The sequence below is a fragment of the Apodemus sylvaticus genome, chromosome 2 (genome assembly GCF_947179515.1).
Source record: "Apodemus sylvaticus chromosome 2, mApoSyl1.1, whole genome shotgun sequence".
Classification (NCBI taxonomy): Eukaryota; Metazoa; Chordata; class Mammalia; order Rodentia; family Muridae; genus Apodemus; species Apodemus sylvaticus.
Genome location: NC_067473.1, coordinates 4786363 through 4804709, shown reverse-complemented (window position 1 = coordinate 4804709; position 18347 = coordinate 4786363). Strand labels below are relative to the sequence as shown.

The 18347-nt window shown below is 47.0% G+C and overlaps 1 protein-coding gene across 5 annotated transcripts in view; it reads right to left on the bottom strand.

The window, feature by feature from the left end:
* Positions 1-18347, bottom strand: part of Prkag2 (protein kinase AMP-activated non-catalytic subunit gamma 2) — a 235927-nt gene that overhangs the window by 5621 nt on the left and 211959 nt on the right. For 2 of the 5 annotated variants that reach the window (XM_052172993.1, XM_052172995.1), the window contains 8 exons: positions 15074-15180; positions 10531-10612; positions 8429-8487; positions 6825-6870; positions 4960-5014; positions 3536-3662; positions 1187-1352; positions 860-897 (listed from right to left, as the gene is read on the bottom strand). In XM_052172993.1, coding sequence (XP_052028953.1) covers positions 860-897; positions 1187-1352; positions 3536-3662; positions 4960-5014; positions 6825-6870; positions 8429-8487; positions 10531-10612; positions 15074-15180 — 680 coding nt within the window. Of the gene's footprint in view, positions 1-859; positions 898-1186; positions 1353-3535; positions 3663-4959; positions 5015-6824; positions 6871-8428; positions 8488-10530; positions 10613-15073; positions 15181-15419; positions 15442-18347 lie in introns of those variants that run through there. The other 3 variants (XM_052172996.1, XM_052172997.1, XM_052172994.1) reach the window with 3 other exon arrangements.

Sequence of the window (18347 nt, the reverse complement as noted above, 5' to 3'; positions counted from 1 at the left end):
GTCTCTCTTGAGAAATGGGCCGACACCTGCCAAGGGTGAGACATCAGAGTCTCCCAGTGGGTTCTCAGCTCTTCAGGAAGTACGGGGCCCATCAGGATCAAGAATAGACTCAAGAGGCCCAGAAATCCAAGGCCTCTCCCATGTCTCCCACCAATTTTAGTGGGTCCATTCATCCAAGGTTCTAATGAAAAGATTTCTGGATTCATGAAATGACTTTTGGTTGACAGCTACAAAACCATAATTAGTGGCAGGGTCAAAACTGTAGCAAAATGTGTCTGTTTCAGCTATCAAACCTGTTTCCCTTTCTTAGATACAGTGATAACTCAAAAATTACATTAAAGGTGAGTGGAAAAGACTGTTAAAAGTCAAGGCGTTGGTGCAGAACCCCAGGGTCAGTCGCCACTGATGTGCCTGCTTTAGGACATGGGGAGACTAGGGCTTTGGTCTTAGTCTCTTGACTGTCTTCTTAGAACAGTGTCTCCCAACCTGAGCAGGAGTCTGCACTGACAGGGGCCCAGCTTATGTGCTCACTGAGCACCACCATAGGCAGCGCGACATCCCCCCCCCCCAAAAGAAATGTGGCCAAATAAAGCTCATGGGCTGTAGGGACGGAGGGAACGAGCTCCCATTAAAATGCCTAGCGTCGGTAAAAGCTCAGCACACAGTTACACAGCTCACCCATAAAGCTATGACCATCAGAATCGTCTACCCTGGGGAGGAGGCTGAGATCCTCCAAGACTTCCACTTGGAAGGTCAGGAAGTATTACATCACAGAACAAACAACTCAGTGCATTTTAAGTTTTCATTTGTTAAAATGCATTCTGAACGACAGGCTTAAAAACATGAAAAAAATACTTACAATTACATCAAACTTGGAATAAATATCTACAACTTTTCCTAAAAATGAAAACATGTTAGAAAAAACATATTAGGAATAGTAACACATTAAAAGAAAAATCAGTCTTAACTGGCTAACTACTGTGGATTAAAGTGGGTAAAACAAACTGGCTTATTTAGAAGCAAGCAGGAACTGATATTTGGATGTAAACTGAAAACCGAGCCTGCTTCAAGTCCTCATCTTCCTGACTGATGACTCCCTGGAGCTGCAGCCTGGCGCTCCCTTCTCAGCTGCCCGCCCACTTCCCAGTCATCCCGCCCAGGAGCAGGCGCGGTCGGTCTCACAGACCTGACTCATCCACCACAGGCAGTGCGGATATCCGTCTCTCCACAAAGATGTTCAAGGCTTTGATGATGGGGGTATCCGGGTGAATGAAGGCAATATTGTGGTACGTTCCTATCCCAAGCTCATCCAGGTTCTGCTTCATGAAGGCGGGCTTCGGCATGTCAGACATCTGAGCGGGGAGAGACGTGAGAATGTTCTAGAACCCTAGCACGCCCTTTCAGTGTGCACACATCCAGATCTGAATGAAAAACTATGTTCAACAAATCAAAGGCAAGTCTTTCCTAACAGTCAGTTTGGTGTCTCATTGTCCTGAGAGTTATCCATCAGAACTGTCTCTCTCAAACCAGCTAACAGCTCCACACATTATCATTGCACAAGAAACGATTCTAGGTATTCAGTTTCCCTTCTCTTTGCACCAAACAGTAGGAAGATGAGATCGACAGGTCTGTCTGGGAAAATAAGTCCTGAAAGCCAGCACCGATTAAACCCTTTATTCTCAGGTGATTTCTACTCAGCCCTGGGATCTGAAGTGACATGAAGCCCTGTGTGTTTGCAGATCCTGGGCCTGACTGGCTGTGACTAAGCTGTGACTTGTTCCCACCTCCACTGACCACACGCTCCCCAGACGAATCCAATTTCTCACTATTAACAACACAGAGTGAGCTGAATAAAACAGAAAGAACCTTTCAAAAGTAACTTGACTTTTCTGACTATCTCAGAGGAGGAGGGATAAACTGGAAGAAAGTCTAGGATCAGGCTGGACTACAACAGAGTAAGGTCTATGGTTTCAAAGATCCACCTTTTATAAAGGGCAGAGTTGACGCCATCTTCCTGGTGTACCTTATAATTATCAGGAAAAGATGAACAATTAGAAGAAACAAAATGTTCAAGTCAAAGAGTTCATCAATATTCAAATCATGAGACTCCTAGAAATTTAGAGAAAAAAAAAAAGAGAGAGAAAGACCTATTAGGTCACCTAATCCATCTCAACACAGAAATTCCCGCTTACTGCCTACCTTTTGCATGCCTGGGAGGGTATCAGTACCCTTCCCCAGAATGATCCTGATAACCAGTGGGAATTGGGCCATGGTGTTTCTTTATTTAAAAACATGTTTTTTTTTTTTTTTTTTTAAATCTGAGAACCCCTGGCTGCAAGGTTCTACCTGCCATATTTGTCCAAATTAAGGCCAATCCCTTCTCTTCAGACTAGATGAGTGACGTCATGAGTAGCGTTAACAGTACCAATGGACAGGGCTGCATAAGGACACCTCAGGCAAAGCTCCCAGCATAGAGCCTGCCAGTGGCCAGCTGTCACATGTGGGCTCCAGGAGCCAGCAGCCCAGCAGCCATGGGCCTCGGGCACCTGCCCCTCCGCCAACTGATGGACAACAGCCCTAGCTTGCTACTCTTTGGTTGCTTAGCAAACGTCACGAGCACTTCAGCAAATTATTCTTCTCCCAATTTAATCAGGAAATGCAATTTGTCTCTGGATGCTCTGTTAAACTATGTGAGCAGTTGGATCACCAACTCGTCTCACTCACTAAACCCTTGGCACCTCTGTAAAACCCTGGCCCTGTAAGGCTGCACCCAGAAGATCAACTTGGGCCCTTCTTAGACTTGTGTGCTTAGCGGGTTCCTGATGGGAAGCTGCAGACAGGATCCTGGAAAAGCCCCTTGGAAGTAGCTTTCAAGAGGTTCCTTTAGAAAGATCACTTCAAATGGCCTTTCTGAACCACCAACACCTCTGCTGCTCCCCCTGGCTGATGACATCATCTCCGTATTTACACACGTCATGGGGGAGTAGATGAAAACCTCCCAGCATTCCTGCCCCCATGGAGCCTCCTCTAACACTGCCCGCCTCAGGGGCTGGGAACACAAACCACAGACGTCTACTATGGTGTATCTCTTGCTCGCATCTGTTCTGCCCTAGGAGTCTCTGCTGCTGCTGTTGAGAATGAGGTAACTCCAGGGATGGTGTTTTTCTGCTCATGTTTCTAAAATCATGACCTCAACACGCACACCAAGCAACTTCTGCCCTAAATCCTGGCTCCCTCCAGGGGTGCCCTAGGCCTCAGTGACACTGACTTACAACCAGCCCAAGCTCCCCCTGCACAAGCCCGTCCTCAGGGGGCATTCCCTGGTTTTATTATTTTAATACCAGGACTAAAAGATTTAGGACCCAAGCTGGTGTCAGCTTGGAGAACACACAGTGCACACAGTAGTGAGTTGAGAAACTGAACTGTTGCGAAACGGAGGCCTTGGATCTAACAGTTTCTTCTACCGAGAGCAAAGGAGCCCATTTACTTGACGTAAGTGACAGTCAACGCAACTGCATCTTTAGGGACTACTTACAAAAAGCTGGAGAAACTTGAGGATTCTTTTGTGGGTAAGTATATAAAGTGCATTCCCACTGATAGGGTCAATAACTGGCAATCTGTGGATTTTATTTTTGATCAACGAGTATACAGCATCGAAGAGGCTGCGGGAAAAGCCATTAGAGTCATTAGGAGGCTTTCGAGAAAAATCCGAGAACCTTTGGACCACCCCATCTGTTCGGTATTCTCACTGCTCTGGTATTACCATAACGAGAGGTTCATTAGATTAAAATAGTCAGGCAAGGCTGTGCAGGGAGCTCTCGCTCCTCGGCTGGTGTATCTCAGGCACGAGGGGACACGGAGCCCGAGGAAGGCAGGTTTTAACAGTGCATCCAGGGATTTGTTTCAAAGAGCAAGCCTTCAGGAAAGCCAGCAGTGGTTCCCAAGGCACCTGCCTGCCCTGCCAGCCCACCTTGGGAACTGCCTTTCTGTGTCCTTTCTGCCTTCTGTCACCACTGCCATGAAGCCTGTTGGGTGTATCTTCCCCATCCATCTGGAAACAAGGTAACAAAACCAAGCGTCTTCTCTCTAGAGCTCTTGGCCTTAAAGTGTCTCCTAACCTGTCCACCTTGTGCTGAGAGCCAGAGGCTGTGCCCGGCCCATGCTCTACCACCAGGCTGTGCCTGTATGCCCGGCCCGTGCTCTACTGCCAGGCTGTGCCTGTGTGCCCAGCCCGTGCTCTACCGCCAGGCTGTGCCTGTATGCCCAGCACGTGCTCTACCGCCAGGCTGTGCCTGTATGCCCAGCTTGTGCTCTACCACCGTGCCTGAGTCCTGCTCTGCCCTTCCAGCTCCATCAAAGCTGCCTCTGGTCTGGGCTGAAATCACTGTGTGAGTGTTTCACTGCTCTTCACAGAATCCAGCCACTTCGACTGAATGCTGGGGTCAAGAGGGAAGCCCTGAGGATCCTTAACTATAATATGATTCCTCTACTGGTGCTGCCACAGGCGGGCTGGGTGTTCAAAACTGACCTGGATGACCAGCGTCATAGCCAGTCACTTGGTCCCACGTGGTGGTTCTAGTCCTCACTCTGTTCCTCCCCACCCCCTCTGTCTCATCAGGTTTTGCTAAGTTGTCTAGGCTAGCCTTGTGCTTGCTAGGTATATAGCCCAGGTTGGCCGTAAAACTTGTATTCCTCTTATGTCAGCCTTCCCCGAGGTGCAGGAGTCCGACTATGCACCACCTATATGGCTGGTTTTGCTGAGATTTCCAACATCTTTCAACTTCTGGCACACTATTTGAAGTAGTCAGAATCCTGTTCCTAGGGAAGGCTGACATAAGGAAGCTGGCCCTCACTAGACTGGGAGATATGTCTGTCTACGTCTACTTATCCATCATGGCAATAAACTCTCTGAATTGCAAGGAGAGCTTTCAAATGAGGGAGAAGACGCTTTACATTTACCTCGCATCTGGAGAGATATTCACCAAAGGCTTGAAGGTTTCTTGTAAGTACAACTCTGCATTTGTAGAAGGAAAACACAGTCAGCTACAGACCTGCTGTGTGCAATGCCATTTCACATTCAAATATCCTCAGCTGACAACCAGAAACCCAAATAAGAGATAATTTAATTTACCCCAAACTACTGTTATAGTCATGGTTATTTAATGTGGCCTCAACTGTTTTCAGGACATTGTATCTGTAGAAAAATCAAATATAGGAGGGGAAATCCCAATATTTCCATAGATGCTGGCAGCATCAGGAAATGCTCCGACGCAGAGGCCACTGGTCCCATCAGGTTCACATAGCTATCGAGAAATGAAACATTTACAGAATCCCTTAGAACAGATTTTCATAATCTGGGAGATTGCATCACTCTAAGCAATGTTCTTCAAACGACCTCACTGTATTTCACTAAACTGATGCTCAAAACCCAGGGTATGCCGGGACTCGAGCTAGCGTACACATATTTTCTTTGTAAAGAAATCAACTGTACTTAATTTGGTTTGCTGAGGTCTGTATGGAGAAGGTATCTGAGAACATCCCGATTTTGTCTCACCTTCCAACACCCGGTAGGTGAAGTGTCAGAATACCTAAGCCACAGTCAGTGGAATGCATACAGCACAACTGGATGAGAGGGGCCTGCCTTGGTTTTGATCATCATGTTACTGACAGGCCATCTGGATGACTTGCTGACTTATTCATTCAGTCTGCTTTGATAAAGCCATGCTCAATAAAACTTCCCTTGACAAGCTTTCAAAATCATGTGACATGAAAAGGGCCTGCAGAGGCCTGGAACCTCCATCTGAGGTGACGATTTCACAGCTACCTTGGAGGCTGGTCATCCTGCCAAGCACATGACGGACGAGCAAAGCCAGGCTAATGCCTAGCGACAAAGTTTCCTGTGGTCGGTCCCTCCCTTTCCACTCAGGCTGTCCTTGAGCACCGGGCTCTTGTGCTCTGATCAGCAGGGTCCCCTGACTGTATCCCATGCCCACTGGGAGTCTTTGAGATGACAACTTTCCCATCATATGAATAAGAGTTTAAAATCTGACCACACTGTAGGCCAAAAACACATGACTGCGAAGGATAAATTCTGGCAAAAAGTTCTCTTGTATATGTCAGTGTACTGTGTGTGTGCGTGTGCGAGTATATGTATGTGTCCACAAAGCACTCTCCACCATGTTTTGTTTTTTTTTTTTTTGAGACAGTCTATCACTAGCTCTGGCCTTGTCAATTCAGTCAGGCTGGCTAGCCAGTGAGCCCCAAGAGAGTCTCCACAGTAGGGACTGGGTGCCCCCTGCCATGCTTGGTTTCTTTACAAAGGCCCCGGGGGGGGGGGGGGGACTGAGCTCCCATTCCTCGGCTTACACAGCCTGCACTCCAGTACCCATACTGTCTCCCTAGCCCAAGAGTTCCCGAAGTGATGTTTTCATGATTCCATCTGAACCGTTCAGTTAGGACCTTTCTTGTCCCAGTTTTGCTGTATTGGTAGAAGAATAACTCAGCTTAATCAGACAGCTCGCTCTGCTCATACTCGGGCCACACGACCAGTATCTGAGGGTGATGCGGTGTGGTCTACAGCTCCTCAGGTCTACAGCTCCAGGCCTAGTGTGAGGCCACAGACACGTGGCTACTGTCAACACCGTCCATCATAAAGGGACAGCGTGCACGTGAGTATGGAAATCCCTTGAACTGGGCAAGTAGGAAGCAGAGTGATGTAGCAGGCAGGTTGTAATTCAGTACAGGAAACGGTCTGAGGCAGTAAACCACGCTTTCACACAGCGTCCTCTCCGTGCGCGGAAGAGCGCACGACTGGCAGAACTCACCCCTCCAAGTTTCAATCTTATGTTCCTCCAGTTCATAAATCTGTACCTGAAAATAAGAAAAATCAGAGTCTATACGTGTTACCATTCACATGGGCAAACAGGTCCACTCCTGTTACTCTGTTTGTAATTAGAAAATTAGGGGATGCAAGGAGAACGTATTTCCTACTACTAAAAACCAGCTTTAGCCTGTTTATATACTTCATTTCACCGACTTTCCTCCCAATTTTTTATTTACTAAACGACCACAGAGATTTGCTATATGGTATCTGCTGTCCTTTATAACATATATAATACAGAATATTTGAAGGCTGGTAAAAACCTAATTTTTCTCTATGTAAAATATTTTTTAGTTAAAAAATTCTTTGTACACAGATGAAAGACCAGGTTTTAGGGTGGCCCTTCTTGTTTTGTTCACATGTACATCATCTTAGTCACTCTTTCATGTGCACCCCCACTCCCACCCCTCCCCCAATGTCCCTCCCCCTTCTCAGGCCACTTTCTACTTTCCTGTCCTACATATGAAGATCTTCCTTCTAGAGTTTTCCCCATGAAGAAACGCAGTTTTGTATTTTATTTGGGAATTACAGGCATGTACCACCTGGTGACAGTTTGATCAGACAATGGCTCACAGAGTCTGTCCATGTGTGGCCATCAAGGTCTGAGAGAAAACATCTTGCTGTGTTTATTCAGTGGGCTCTACTGAGGCCACTCTCCTTAGAACAAGGTTTCCGGTTAAAAATGAGTATTAGCAGATAACTGACCACCACTTAAAAACACTCGGGAGTTATTTCTGCCTTTCAGATGCTCCACATAGAACTAGTTAAATAAAACAGACACGTGACTGCCCCCCCCCCCCCTCAGCAGACAAAGCTAACACTAAGCTGTGTTTAAGACAGGGTAGATGGGTTTCAGTTCAAACTGCCCTTCTCCGTCATCTGGGCCAGGGGCCAGGTGTCTGCCACCAAGGGCATCCAGAGCAGCCTTTTTTTTATTAGCAAGAGAGTCAGAACTGAACTTCTTCAATTTTGATTCCTACGTCCTCTTTCCTAGTTTCTGTGCAGTGGCTATAAGACCATGAAGGCGGGGCTGGCGCTGTAGCTCAGTGGTGGAGGACAGCCTAGCCAGCCCAAGGCCCTGAGGGCTCCCCCAGAGCTGAAATAAAGAAGATAAATAAATCCTGGATGAGTGATGAGAGACTATCAAACACCACTCAGAACAAGAGGCCTGCAAAACTGAAGCCCTGTGGCCACTTTCTCTCCAGGGTGAGGCCCCCAGGCCAACCGCTGAGAGGAAGGGGGCAGCACCTCTCTGGTCGCAGCAGACACCGCTGCACACACACCAGGCTGCTGTTATCCGGCAGCAGGCACTCACGCACGCGGCAATGAACTAGAAAGGGCAACTGTGCAAGCGGAAGAAAGCAGTCATTACTTTTTTTTTTTTTTAAAAACTGGTGCCTTCTGCAAACTTCAAAACAATGACGTGCGGCTGAGCTCAATGTTTATCTGGGCTGGAAGTCTTATGCTGAACTTCCTCTGTGTTACACACACTGGGAAAACCATCCCATCCTGACCACATTCACATACAGCCAGGTCCATGCCACTTACCATGGGTGATTTATAGTATCTGTGTAGTATATTTATGAAATCTGTAATCGTGAGCATTCCTGAAACAAAGAGCCAAAGGTTAAAAACAAAACTAAGGCTCAGTGGTTAAAGCCCTTGCCGCGTAAGTGTGAGGACAGGAGTCTGGATCCTCATAAACACTGGTCTGGTCAGCGGGGTGGCTGCGTAACTCCAGCCTTAGAAGGCAGACACAAGGGGTCCCCAGAATCAACTGGCTGGTTTACTAGGCATACTGGCAGACTCTGAGTTTAATTGAGACCTTGACTCAAAGAATAAAAATAAGTAATGGAGGGTGACTCCCAATATTAATCCTGGGCCTCAGAACAATGTGTCTGAGTGCACACACACACACACACACACACACCCCACATGCATACACATACATACTGCACAGGTATATATACACATATATGACTACACATATACCCTCATGATAACACATGCAAGTGTGCATATAACACACTCATGTAAATGTGCACACACACATACATGACTACACATATGCATACACACAAGTGCACAATACATACATACCACACACATATGACCACATGCAAATATGCATACACAAATAGGAATGTACATTCACATATATATGACTACACACACACACACACACACACACACACACGCAAATGTGTACACACACAAACGACTACACATACACACGAATACAGGGTAGACTGTATTTGCAAATGTACATATAAACACACACATGCATACATACACACACAAATGCATATATGTGCACAACAATACACACCTATGGAAAAAGAGACAAAATGACAGGAAGAAGAAAAGTTTCTAGCAGCAAGTGAACCTGCAACATTTACTAGAAAATCTTGTAAAACACAACCCAAAGAGCTCAGGCTCCGTCTAGTGTATTAAAGAAAGGTTGCATATTCCCTACACTAAGCTAGGAGGGCACACTGAGATCTAACAGGCAGCATGGAATCTCAGTGTTTGGCAGACTAGAGAGAACTACGTGTTTCAGCAGCAGAGGCTGAAGCTCCCTAAATGAGATAGAGGTGGGACTTCTGGGACACCCAGGTTTTTTTGTTTTTTGCTTTTTTGTTTTTCGAGACAGGGTTTCTCTGTGTAGCCCTGACTGTCCTGGAACTCACTCTGTAGATCAGGCTGGCCTCGAACTCAGAAATCCACCTGCCTCTGCCTCCCAAGTGCTGGGATTACAGGCATGCACCACCACTGCCCAGCCCTTGGTCACCCGGACTGTCCTGAGAAATGTTCTCAACACAATGGGGTTAGCAAAGGGTCACCATTCACTGCAGGCCTACTATGTGATGGAAACTAGAATTGTGAGGGTGACAAAAAAAAGGGGGGGATATTTTCTGTAAGAACATTACAGTCTAGAGGGAGAAGAGACTTAAGTAACTAATTTCTAAGAGCAGAGCAACAGCAGCATTAGGCGCTGACTCTGGCCAAATGGGACAGGGCCGACACAGTCGGAAGGCACACATCTTTTCCCCTTCTAGTGCCAGGGCCCTGGACATCCTCAGTAAGCCTCACCACATTGACCAACACCCCCAGTTCTTGGCTATATAGACAAGGTCTTTCTATAGCTTAGGCTGGAATTTCCAATCCCCCTGCCTCTGCATCCCAAGGGCTGGATTACAGGCACGCACCACCATGCCCAGGGCTCACCCCGCATTTCTGACATCCTGACGCTTGCTGTCTGTCACAAGGTGATGAGCAGAGCCATCGCACAGCCCAGAGCACTGCCTTGAGCTCATCTGACCACATCAGTGGTGATTGTGTTCTCTGAGCTGACAAAGACACAAAAGCACCTCCAGTGTGCTCAGAAACTGCTAAATTAAAAACGCGACCCCCCCTCCCCAACCCACCTGAAAAGCAAAAAGGACAGCAACAAGCTCACGCACAACACTGTCTTACAAACACTAGTGGTCTGGTCTAGCCCAGGATGCAAAAGCCAGAACTCAACTCAACTCTCTCTTTAACTCAGAGAATGTCTATCAGGCGGGACCCGCGGGGATGGAATCCTGGAGCCCTCTGCTCTGCCGGGAAAGGACCCTTCCCAGTCAGCCTTCCCCAGCCGGGTTACTAACCTACAAAGCTCTGCTTTTTACTTTCCCACAGTGGCGCTGCACGGACTCCGTTGGCTACCAAGGCAAAGAAGGCCTTTTTAACCTGGAGAGAAACCAGAAAGAAAACATCCTTTTAAAGTCCACATTTCAGGAGGAAAATACTCTCAACTAAGGTTTCAACAGAATCTTACCAGTAATTACTGATGATAAGTGGTTTAAGTCTGGTAGGTGTCTTAGTCAGGGTTTGTATTCCTGCAGGAAAGGGTTTATTTAGCTTACTCTTCCACATTACTGTTCATCACCAAAGGAAGTCGGGACTGGAACGCACACAGGGCAGGAACTGATGCAGAGGCCATGAGGGATGCTGCTTACTGGCTTGCTTCCCCTGTCTTTCTCAGTTTGCTTTCTTAAAGAACCCAGGACTACCAGCCCAGGGATGGCACCACCAGCAGTGGGCTCAGCCCTCCCATCCTTGATCTTTAATTGAGAAAATGCCCCACAGCTGGATCCCATGGTGACACTTCCTCAAGGGAGGCTCCTTTCTCTGTGATAACTCCAGCCTGTGTTGAGTTGACACAAAACCAGCCAGTACAGTAGGCTACAAATAATTCATGTTAGCAAAATGTTTTTGTGTAGCCCATTTAAAGGTATTTAGATGTGTCTAACCTTTGACATTATAACATGACACTGTCATCTTTGGAAAGCTCATCTAGAGTAGTTCGATCAAATTACAAAAAAAAAAAAAAATCACAAAACCCTCAAACTCATATTTTTTCTTTTGCATGTGTGCATGTGTGTGTGTGTGTGTGTGTGTATGCATGAGCATGGGCACATGTGTGGAGGTCACACAGCAACTTCATGTGCTGGTTCTTGTCTGCCGCCTTGGTTTGGGATGGTGTGTGTGTGTGTGTGTGTGTGTGTGTGTGTGTGTGTTCTTTCCTGCTGGATACTGCATACACCAGGCTAGCTGGCTGACAGGTTTCCACAGTTCCTCCTGTCTGCACACAACCAAGGTCAGCTGTTTACATGGGTCCTGGGGATTTGAACTCAGGCAGATGGTTTGAGCATAGAGACATCTCCCCAGTCCTCAAAAGACTTGGAGTAAGTTTATGATCTGTGTTCCGCCATGCTCAAAGTACATACTCGAGTGTACACAGCCTGTGGGCTGCAGGCTGGCCACACCTGGTAGAGGGTGTGGGTATTATGTTTTTGAAACTGAAAGGTAATTAACTTTTTTTTTTTTTAGCTGTAACTAAATATTCTTGTATATACACATTTTCTATAATTAAAATCATACAAAATAATTAAATAGCCTAATTTTTCCCATGTGTGATAGGTATTTCATATGAAACATAGTTATAATGAATTATTTGCAACGATAATTGATCATTATGTTAAAAGTCACAACAAGATGAGAAAGGCAGGCACAGTTTGAGTGATACTTTACAGCATACAGGCAAACATGAGCTCTGGGGCTGTGAGCACTGACACGAGGCACGTAGTTCAGCTGTAACACATACCCTTAGGGATACCGTAAGGTGTCACACTTGATTTACTAAGAGCCAAGAAAAAGCTCAGGGCAGAAAACAATCCTCTAAACAGCAAATGCAAACAAGGAAAACACTCTGTAATCATTAATAATTCAATATATGCACGTGAACATTAAAACATTATTCAGAGCTGCTGCTGTTGTGTGGACCTGAGAATGGTCCTCAGATGCCTATGTGGAAGGAAGTGGGGTCTTGTTTATAACAGGCTCTCCCTGTGCAGCCTAGGCTGGTCTTGAACTTGTGATCCTTCTGCCTCAGCCTCTTCTGGACAGTTCACCTTTCCTAGCTCTTTCATCTTCTGTCTCTTTGCTCCCCACCACCATGGGTGCCCAGGCCTCCGCCACCACCTGTCCTCACCTCGATGTACCTCGGTCTCTGCCCCAACTCCTGCCTCTGCGAGTTCCTGCTTTCAACGATGAGTGGTGAGTATGGAACTGTCAGCACAAGCAATCAACCGCGTCCTCCAAAGGCGCTTCTGGTCACGGTGGTTCGTCGCAGCAGCAGTGACCCTGACTAAGACCCATCCTGCTATTTGTACTACAGGGTGTCCCTGCTTGGTTATTTTGGGCAGTGGGATTCCTGTATGTGTGTGTGTGTGTGTGTGTGTGTGCATGGGCGTGCTGTGAATGCATGTTGCTGCAGGTCAATCCTCCTTTTCCTTTCTTGGATATCAGATCTGTTCTCCGTAGCTCCTCCCCCAGCACAGACAGCCTACCATCGCTTACTGTATCAGGATGTGATTCATCTGAGAAATCAGACTCAGTTTTGTTCAGAGAGGCAATATTCCATTCTCTCTAAAATGATCCTCTTCTTCTTTTTTTCTTTAAGATTTATTTACTATATGTAAGTATCGGTAGCTGTCTTCAGACACCAGAAGAGGGTGTCGGGTCTCATTATGGATGGTTGTGAGTCACCATGTGGTTGCTGGGATTTGAACTCTTAACTGCTGAGCCATCTCTCCAGCCCTTCCTTTTCTTTTGAGACATGGTTTCTCTGTGTAACCCTGGATATCCTGGAATTTGCTCTGTAGCCCACGCTCAGAGATCAAACTCAGAGATCTGCCTTGCCTCTGCCTCCCAAGTGCTGGAACTAAAGCTGTGCCCTGACATCTTTCCTTCTTCTTAATGGCCACATTACAGTATCCTGTGCTGTGCCCACTGCTGAGGTAATCACTGCACAGGCTCTGGGTACAAGCCTTCAGGCTGTTCTGCCTCTTAGGTCCTGCCTGCTGCTCTCCTGGCTCTCGGGTGTATCCAGGAGCACTATCCAGGAGTCAGTCTCCAGAGTGTCAAGCATATGGATCCCTCTGTTCTGCCCACTGCCAGCACGCCCCATCTCCTGGTGCCTAGCTCGGCTCCGTCCAAGCTCACACTCTCAGGATCCGCAATTCTGGGATGGGATGAGCACGTGGCTTTCATTAACTGTCAAGTGACAGGACATGGTTGACCCTGGGCATCCGGAAAACACCGCATTCTTCACAAGTTACTCAGCCTGGCTAAATTCTTAATTCCAGAGAGACTCAACCCCAGGGCACACAAAAAACCTAGATAAACAGTGGGTCGGTACTTGTGGCTGTTTACTTAAAAGTGAAGGGTCAAGAGTGGCAGCTTCTGAGGAAGACTCTGGGAGGGAGGCACGGGGAGGGTGTGGTTTGTTTTGAGGATTAAATGTCTAGTTATTGACTGAAATTGGTAGTAACTGCTGGAGAGACACTTGGAATCGCTTTCTAAGATACACCTTCCCTATAGTAACCATGTTCATGCTTTCTGCCTTATGTCAAAGGATCAGGGAGGCTTAGGGGCTTAGCAGGACCCTGAGGGTTCCCTAAGGACACCCCGAGGATCACCTGAGGGTTCCCTGAAGGCTCTCTGGTTCAGTGAGAATCTGCTAGCTCACAGGTCTTAAAGCCTGTTTACAAAATCAACTGTATTTCCACAAATTAAAAAAACAAAACAAACAGTTGGAAATGTAATTAAGCAAAAGCAAAAGCCCACCTCTGTCTTCCTGTTGGTCTCTCGTGCAGGGACAAAAGGCAGAAAGAAGGGCTCCAAGGGCTTGGTGCTTCCTCTAAAGTGTGACACACAAGCAAAGGCCGTGCGGGGAGGTGGACAGTGGGGTAGAGCTGGAAGAGCCCGGGGGCCGGGGGTGTGGGGGGTGTGGGGCTTTCCCAGGTCAGCTCTGCACGCAGAACACATGAGGCTGGGATGAATTTTTCTGGGTGCCTAGGGTTCCATTGGGGTTAGGGTGAAGCTGCCCCCTACAGGCTATTGTTGAAATCACATCCTTGCTGGTCTCTGGGGTCCTGCCTCTCTTCCCAAAATAGACCCTTCATGAGCCATCTGCCCACAGGCTCTCGGCTTAGTGTCTACTTACTGGAGCACAAGTGAGGGCAGTCTTACCTGGTGATGTGAAATGTCTGTGTGCATTCTTATTTGTGCATATAGATCTTATACACTGGCTAGAACTTGATTGTTACACTGAACATGTAATTTAGAACCTTCACAGGCAATTATAAGCCATATTGATAAAGAAAAATAAGCTCCAATAAATATAAGTTTAATAGCAAAATGATCAGGTTCAAATTTCCTAGTGGAAAAAAACAATAAAGTTCTTTTCAAGGAATTATCCACCTCAACATTTTTTTTAAAATATTAACCATATATTTACTGAATAACTAAGAAGGCCAATCAGGCCCCAGTGCAGGGGCAGTTTAGTACACAGTTTAGTACGTAGGCTCCAACCCAAGCAGACACACCTGGGTTCAAGTGCCACACCTTACCTTACTACCTGGAGGATGAGGAGTCTGTGGATTTAGCTTTGATTTATTAAACTACAATCCAGTATCTGTGTTGTAGAATCCACTCAGCAATAGTGAGGTTACCATGGGGTGTAGACAAAACCTCAGCCCCGGCCTGATTTACGGAGGAGCTCAGGACAGGCCTGTTGCCATGCTGGACTGAATTACCATGCTCACAGCAACCCAAAACAAGCTGTCAGGAGACAGGCATACTCACTTGCAACGTAGTGTCGAAGACAACAAGCTTTGAACTGGTTGGAACGATGTCATAGCACTTGTGTGACCTCATGAATCGCATATAAACGCCACTTTCTGAGTCTTCTGCTAAAAAGAAAAGGCCATGGGTTACAATACACCGCTCTTACCTCAGTGGCCACAAACTGTGTTCCCAAGACCCACGGCTAACGACAGGATGGGAAGAGGGTAGCACTCGTGCTAAGTTAGGATTGTTCTGGAAGGCCTAGCTGGCATATCAGGATGGCGGGTGGGGGATGGGAGAAAAGCCTACAAATTGAAAAGGGACCCCCCAGCCCGTCCTCGCAGGCTATCTGTGTGTGACATACTTGACTACCAAATGCCTGTGGACAGGCAGGAAGTCTCAGTGCCTCTGAAGGCACTAGGTCTATTTTACTTAACTTTCACTTTCTATCTTGTTAACACTGACTCAAACTCCACTTTCACTTCCTGGGCAGTTTAGACTCTTGCTCAAGTAATTAATTAGTTCAGCTTACAAACACCTACTGCAAATGGCCTAGTGTGGGTTCTTTCCAAAGCTGACTCTTAAAAGACCAAGGGGTGAGTGAGAAAAGAGAACCGAGGAAAAACTCAAAATAAGGCTGCCCACGAGCAGGTTACAGTTTGATGTAACCGGAGGCAAGAGAGTGCGGGAGGACAGGCCCGAGATCGACCATCAACATCTCCGCACTCTGGGGTCGGGGCCAGGGCGTACTCCTGGGGGTTACCTGTAGTTTTTCTGCCCTGAAGCATAACTACCAACCGCCTGTGGGCAGCGATGAAGCAGGGGAACAGGGTTAGACAACCCCCCTGCCATTTGTCCCCTGCAGCTCCCAGTGAGCCAGGGGCGGAGGCTGTGACACTTCACAGGGAACAATACAGACTGTGACTGCAGTCCTCACACTGTCAAGCACACTGCGAGGACAAGGTGTTGCTTATGAGGGCTGAGACCTGGTGACGGCTCAGTGCTTAGATAAGTGGGTGAAAGTGAAGTCGCTGTGCTGCTATCTTTTCTTGAAGTATTTATCTACCAGAGAAACGGGGTCCTGCCCAGGAGGAACAGCAACTCCTAAAGTGCTAGAATAGAAGCCAGGGAGGTTCTGATCCGATTCTGCCATCTCTGATAGCGCTGGCTTCTTCATAAGCTGTTCTGAGGGCAACATTACTTCAGTTTACCCAGCACCCAAGTTACCATCTAAATCAGAATTCAGATGAATGAGATCAAAGCAGACACTAGCGACAACAAAATACAAGACACTCCGATTTAACTACAATCAAGCCTTTTGGGTTAGAGTGTAAATCAGGAGTGCAGAGCTTGCTTCATATGCATTTGAATGCCAGCATCCCCACCAGAGCCACGCATACAAAACAGGCTTTTCATAAGAACTGTGCACACTGTAGATGCCCGTAACTGTCTTAGCTCCCCTTGATTAAACATATTTATGTGTGTGTGTGTGTCTCTGTGTATGTGTCTATGAGAGTATGCCACATGAGTGCAGGTGCTCACAGAAACCAGAAGAGGGCATCAGATCTCCTAGAGTCGGATACGAACAGTTGTGAACTGCCCTTGTGGACACTAGTGCCAGCATTGGGGTCCTCTGGAAGAGCAGTCAGCACTCCTAACCGCAGGCTGGGCGGAGCCAGCTCTCTGCCGGCCCTTCTTTCTTCCCTTATTCCACTGGCTTCTACATCCAGAATCTGTCTATCCTCTTGATTAATGCTCTGTGAAATGCTCACACAGACACACTCAGAGGTGTGCTACATTAGGTGCTTCATGGCTAGTAAGGTTGACAAGATTAGTAACCACGGGGCCTGCTCGACAGGCAGGGAGTTTACACCACGGCGGCGGTGACCTGAGTTTAATGCCTGGAACCCACACACAGGTGGAAGAAAGTGCGCGCGCGCACGCACGCACGCACGCACACACACACACACACACACACACACACACTCAGATGTTACACCATCTTCCCTCTACCTCATGCACATGCAAGAAACACAAATTACGCTAAGATGGGTTATCCCAAGTCCGCCTCTTGACAACTGGACACCTAAACACCCTCTGGAGAAAGAATCTCTTGTGCAATTATAGAATCATCGGCTGTCAATAAAATGCTATTGGCCTATTAGCTTAGGCAGGAAATAGGGAGGTGGCAGTTCTGGTACAGAGAGGACTCCTGGACAGAGTCAGGAGAGGAGGGGGAACTCTGAGGAAGATGGTCACCTGAAACTGAAGGAGAGGTAACCAGTCATGTGGCATGACTTAGACTAGTTTAAACAGGATAACTGAGTTATGAGCCAGCGGAAATGAGCCAAAGCTACTGGCCTACACATTTATTCATGTATAAGAAGTCTCAGAGTCTTTATTTCAGAGAATTTGGGGGCACAGGTAGAAAAGCCCACAATTACATCCTTTCTAAAACTGTAACATTCCATCCGTGACCTCTAAAAGGCTCAAATTAACTGCTTAAAAGTCTAAACCCAGCCCCTTCCCAGACTCAAGGCACACTCAACTCTGGGTACCTGTCAGCTGCAAAGTAGCTTGAACCACATTCCTTGAACCAACCTTTGAGAATGTTTCTTCTGGGTAGACTGAAGGTCACTCAGATCTCTCTGCTCTGGTTTTGCTCAAATTTTGATTATAAATTTGGTTAAAAGCAGAGTGCAATCCCTGTGCCACAGGTAACATGTAACACGAAAGGTCTTGAATACTTTTCCGACTGGCATTCTGGCACCTTCTAAGCACCTAACACAATAGCTTGTTAAGTTCCAGAGTTTCCCAGCCTGCATTCTCAATATTTACGTACTCCCTACATCTCTGTCCCAAAGTCTTAGGAACCAGAGGCAGTCAACATCAGTTACTTAAATTATGTGAATATGCATGTGTACAAGTGCAGTGCCTTTGGGCGGAAGAAGAGGGTGTAGCCACTGCAGCTGAAGTTATAGGTATGTGGTCTTGTGTGAGAGCAGGGGACTGAACAGGGTCCTCTGGAAGGGCAGCCAGAGCTTATGACTCCCAAGGCATTTTCCCAAGACTCTCCAGCCTCATGTACTGAACAGGAATGACTGAAAGGGTCAAGGATGCATTCTGGCTCTGTTTTGGAGATTATAGCCCATGGAAGTCTTGTGCTTTGTGATGCTGTACCACGTACAACACTTTAACTGCCAGCAGGCCCGTGCTGTGGGCCACAGTGTTCAGGGTACAATTTTTCTCCTCAGTTAATTCTCTTTGGAAATGACCTCAGACAAACCTGGAT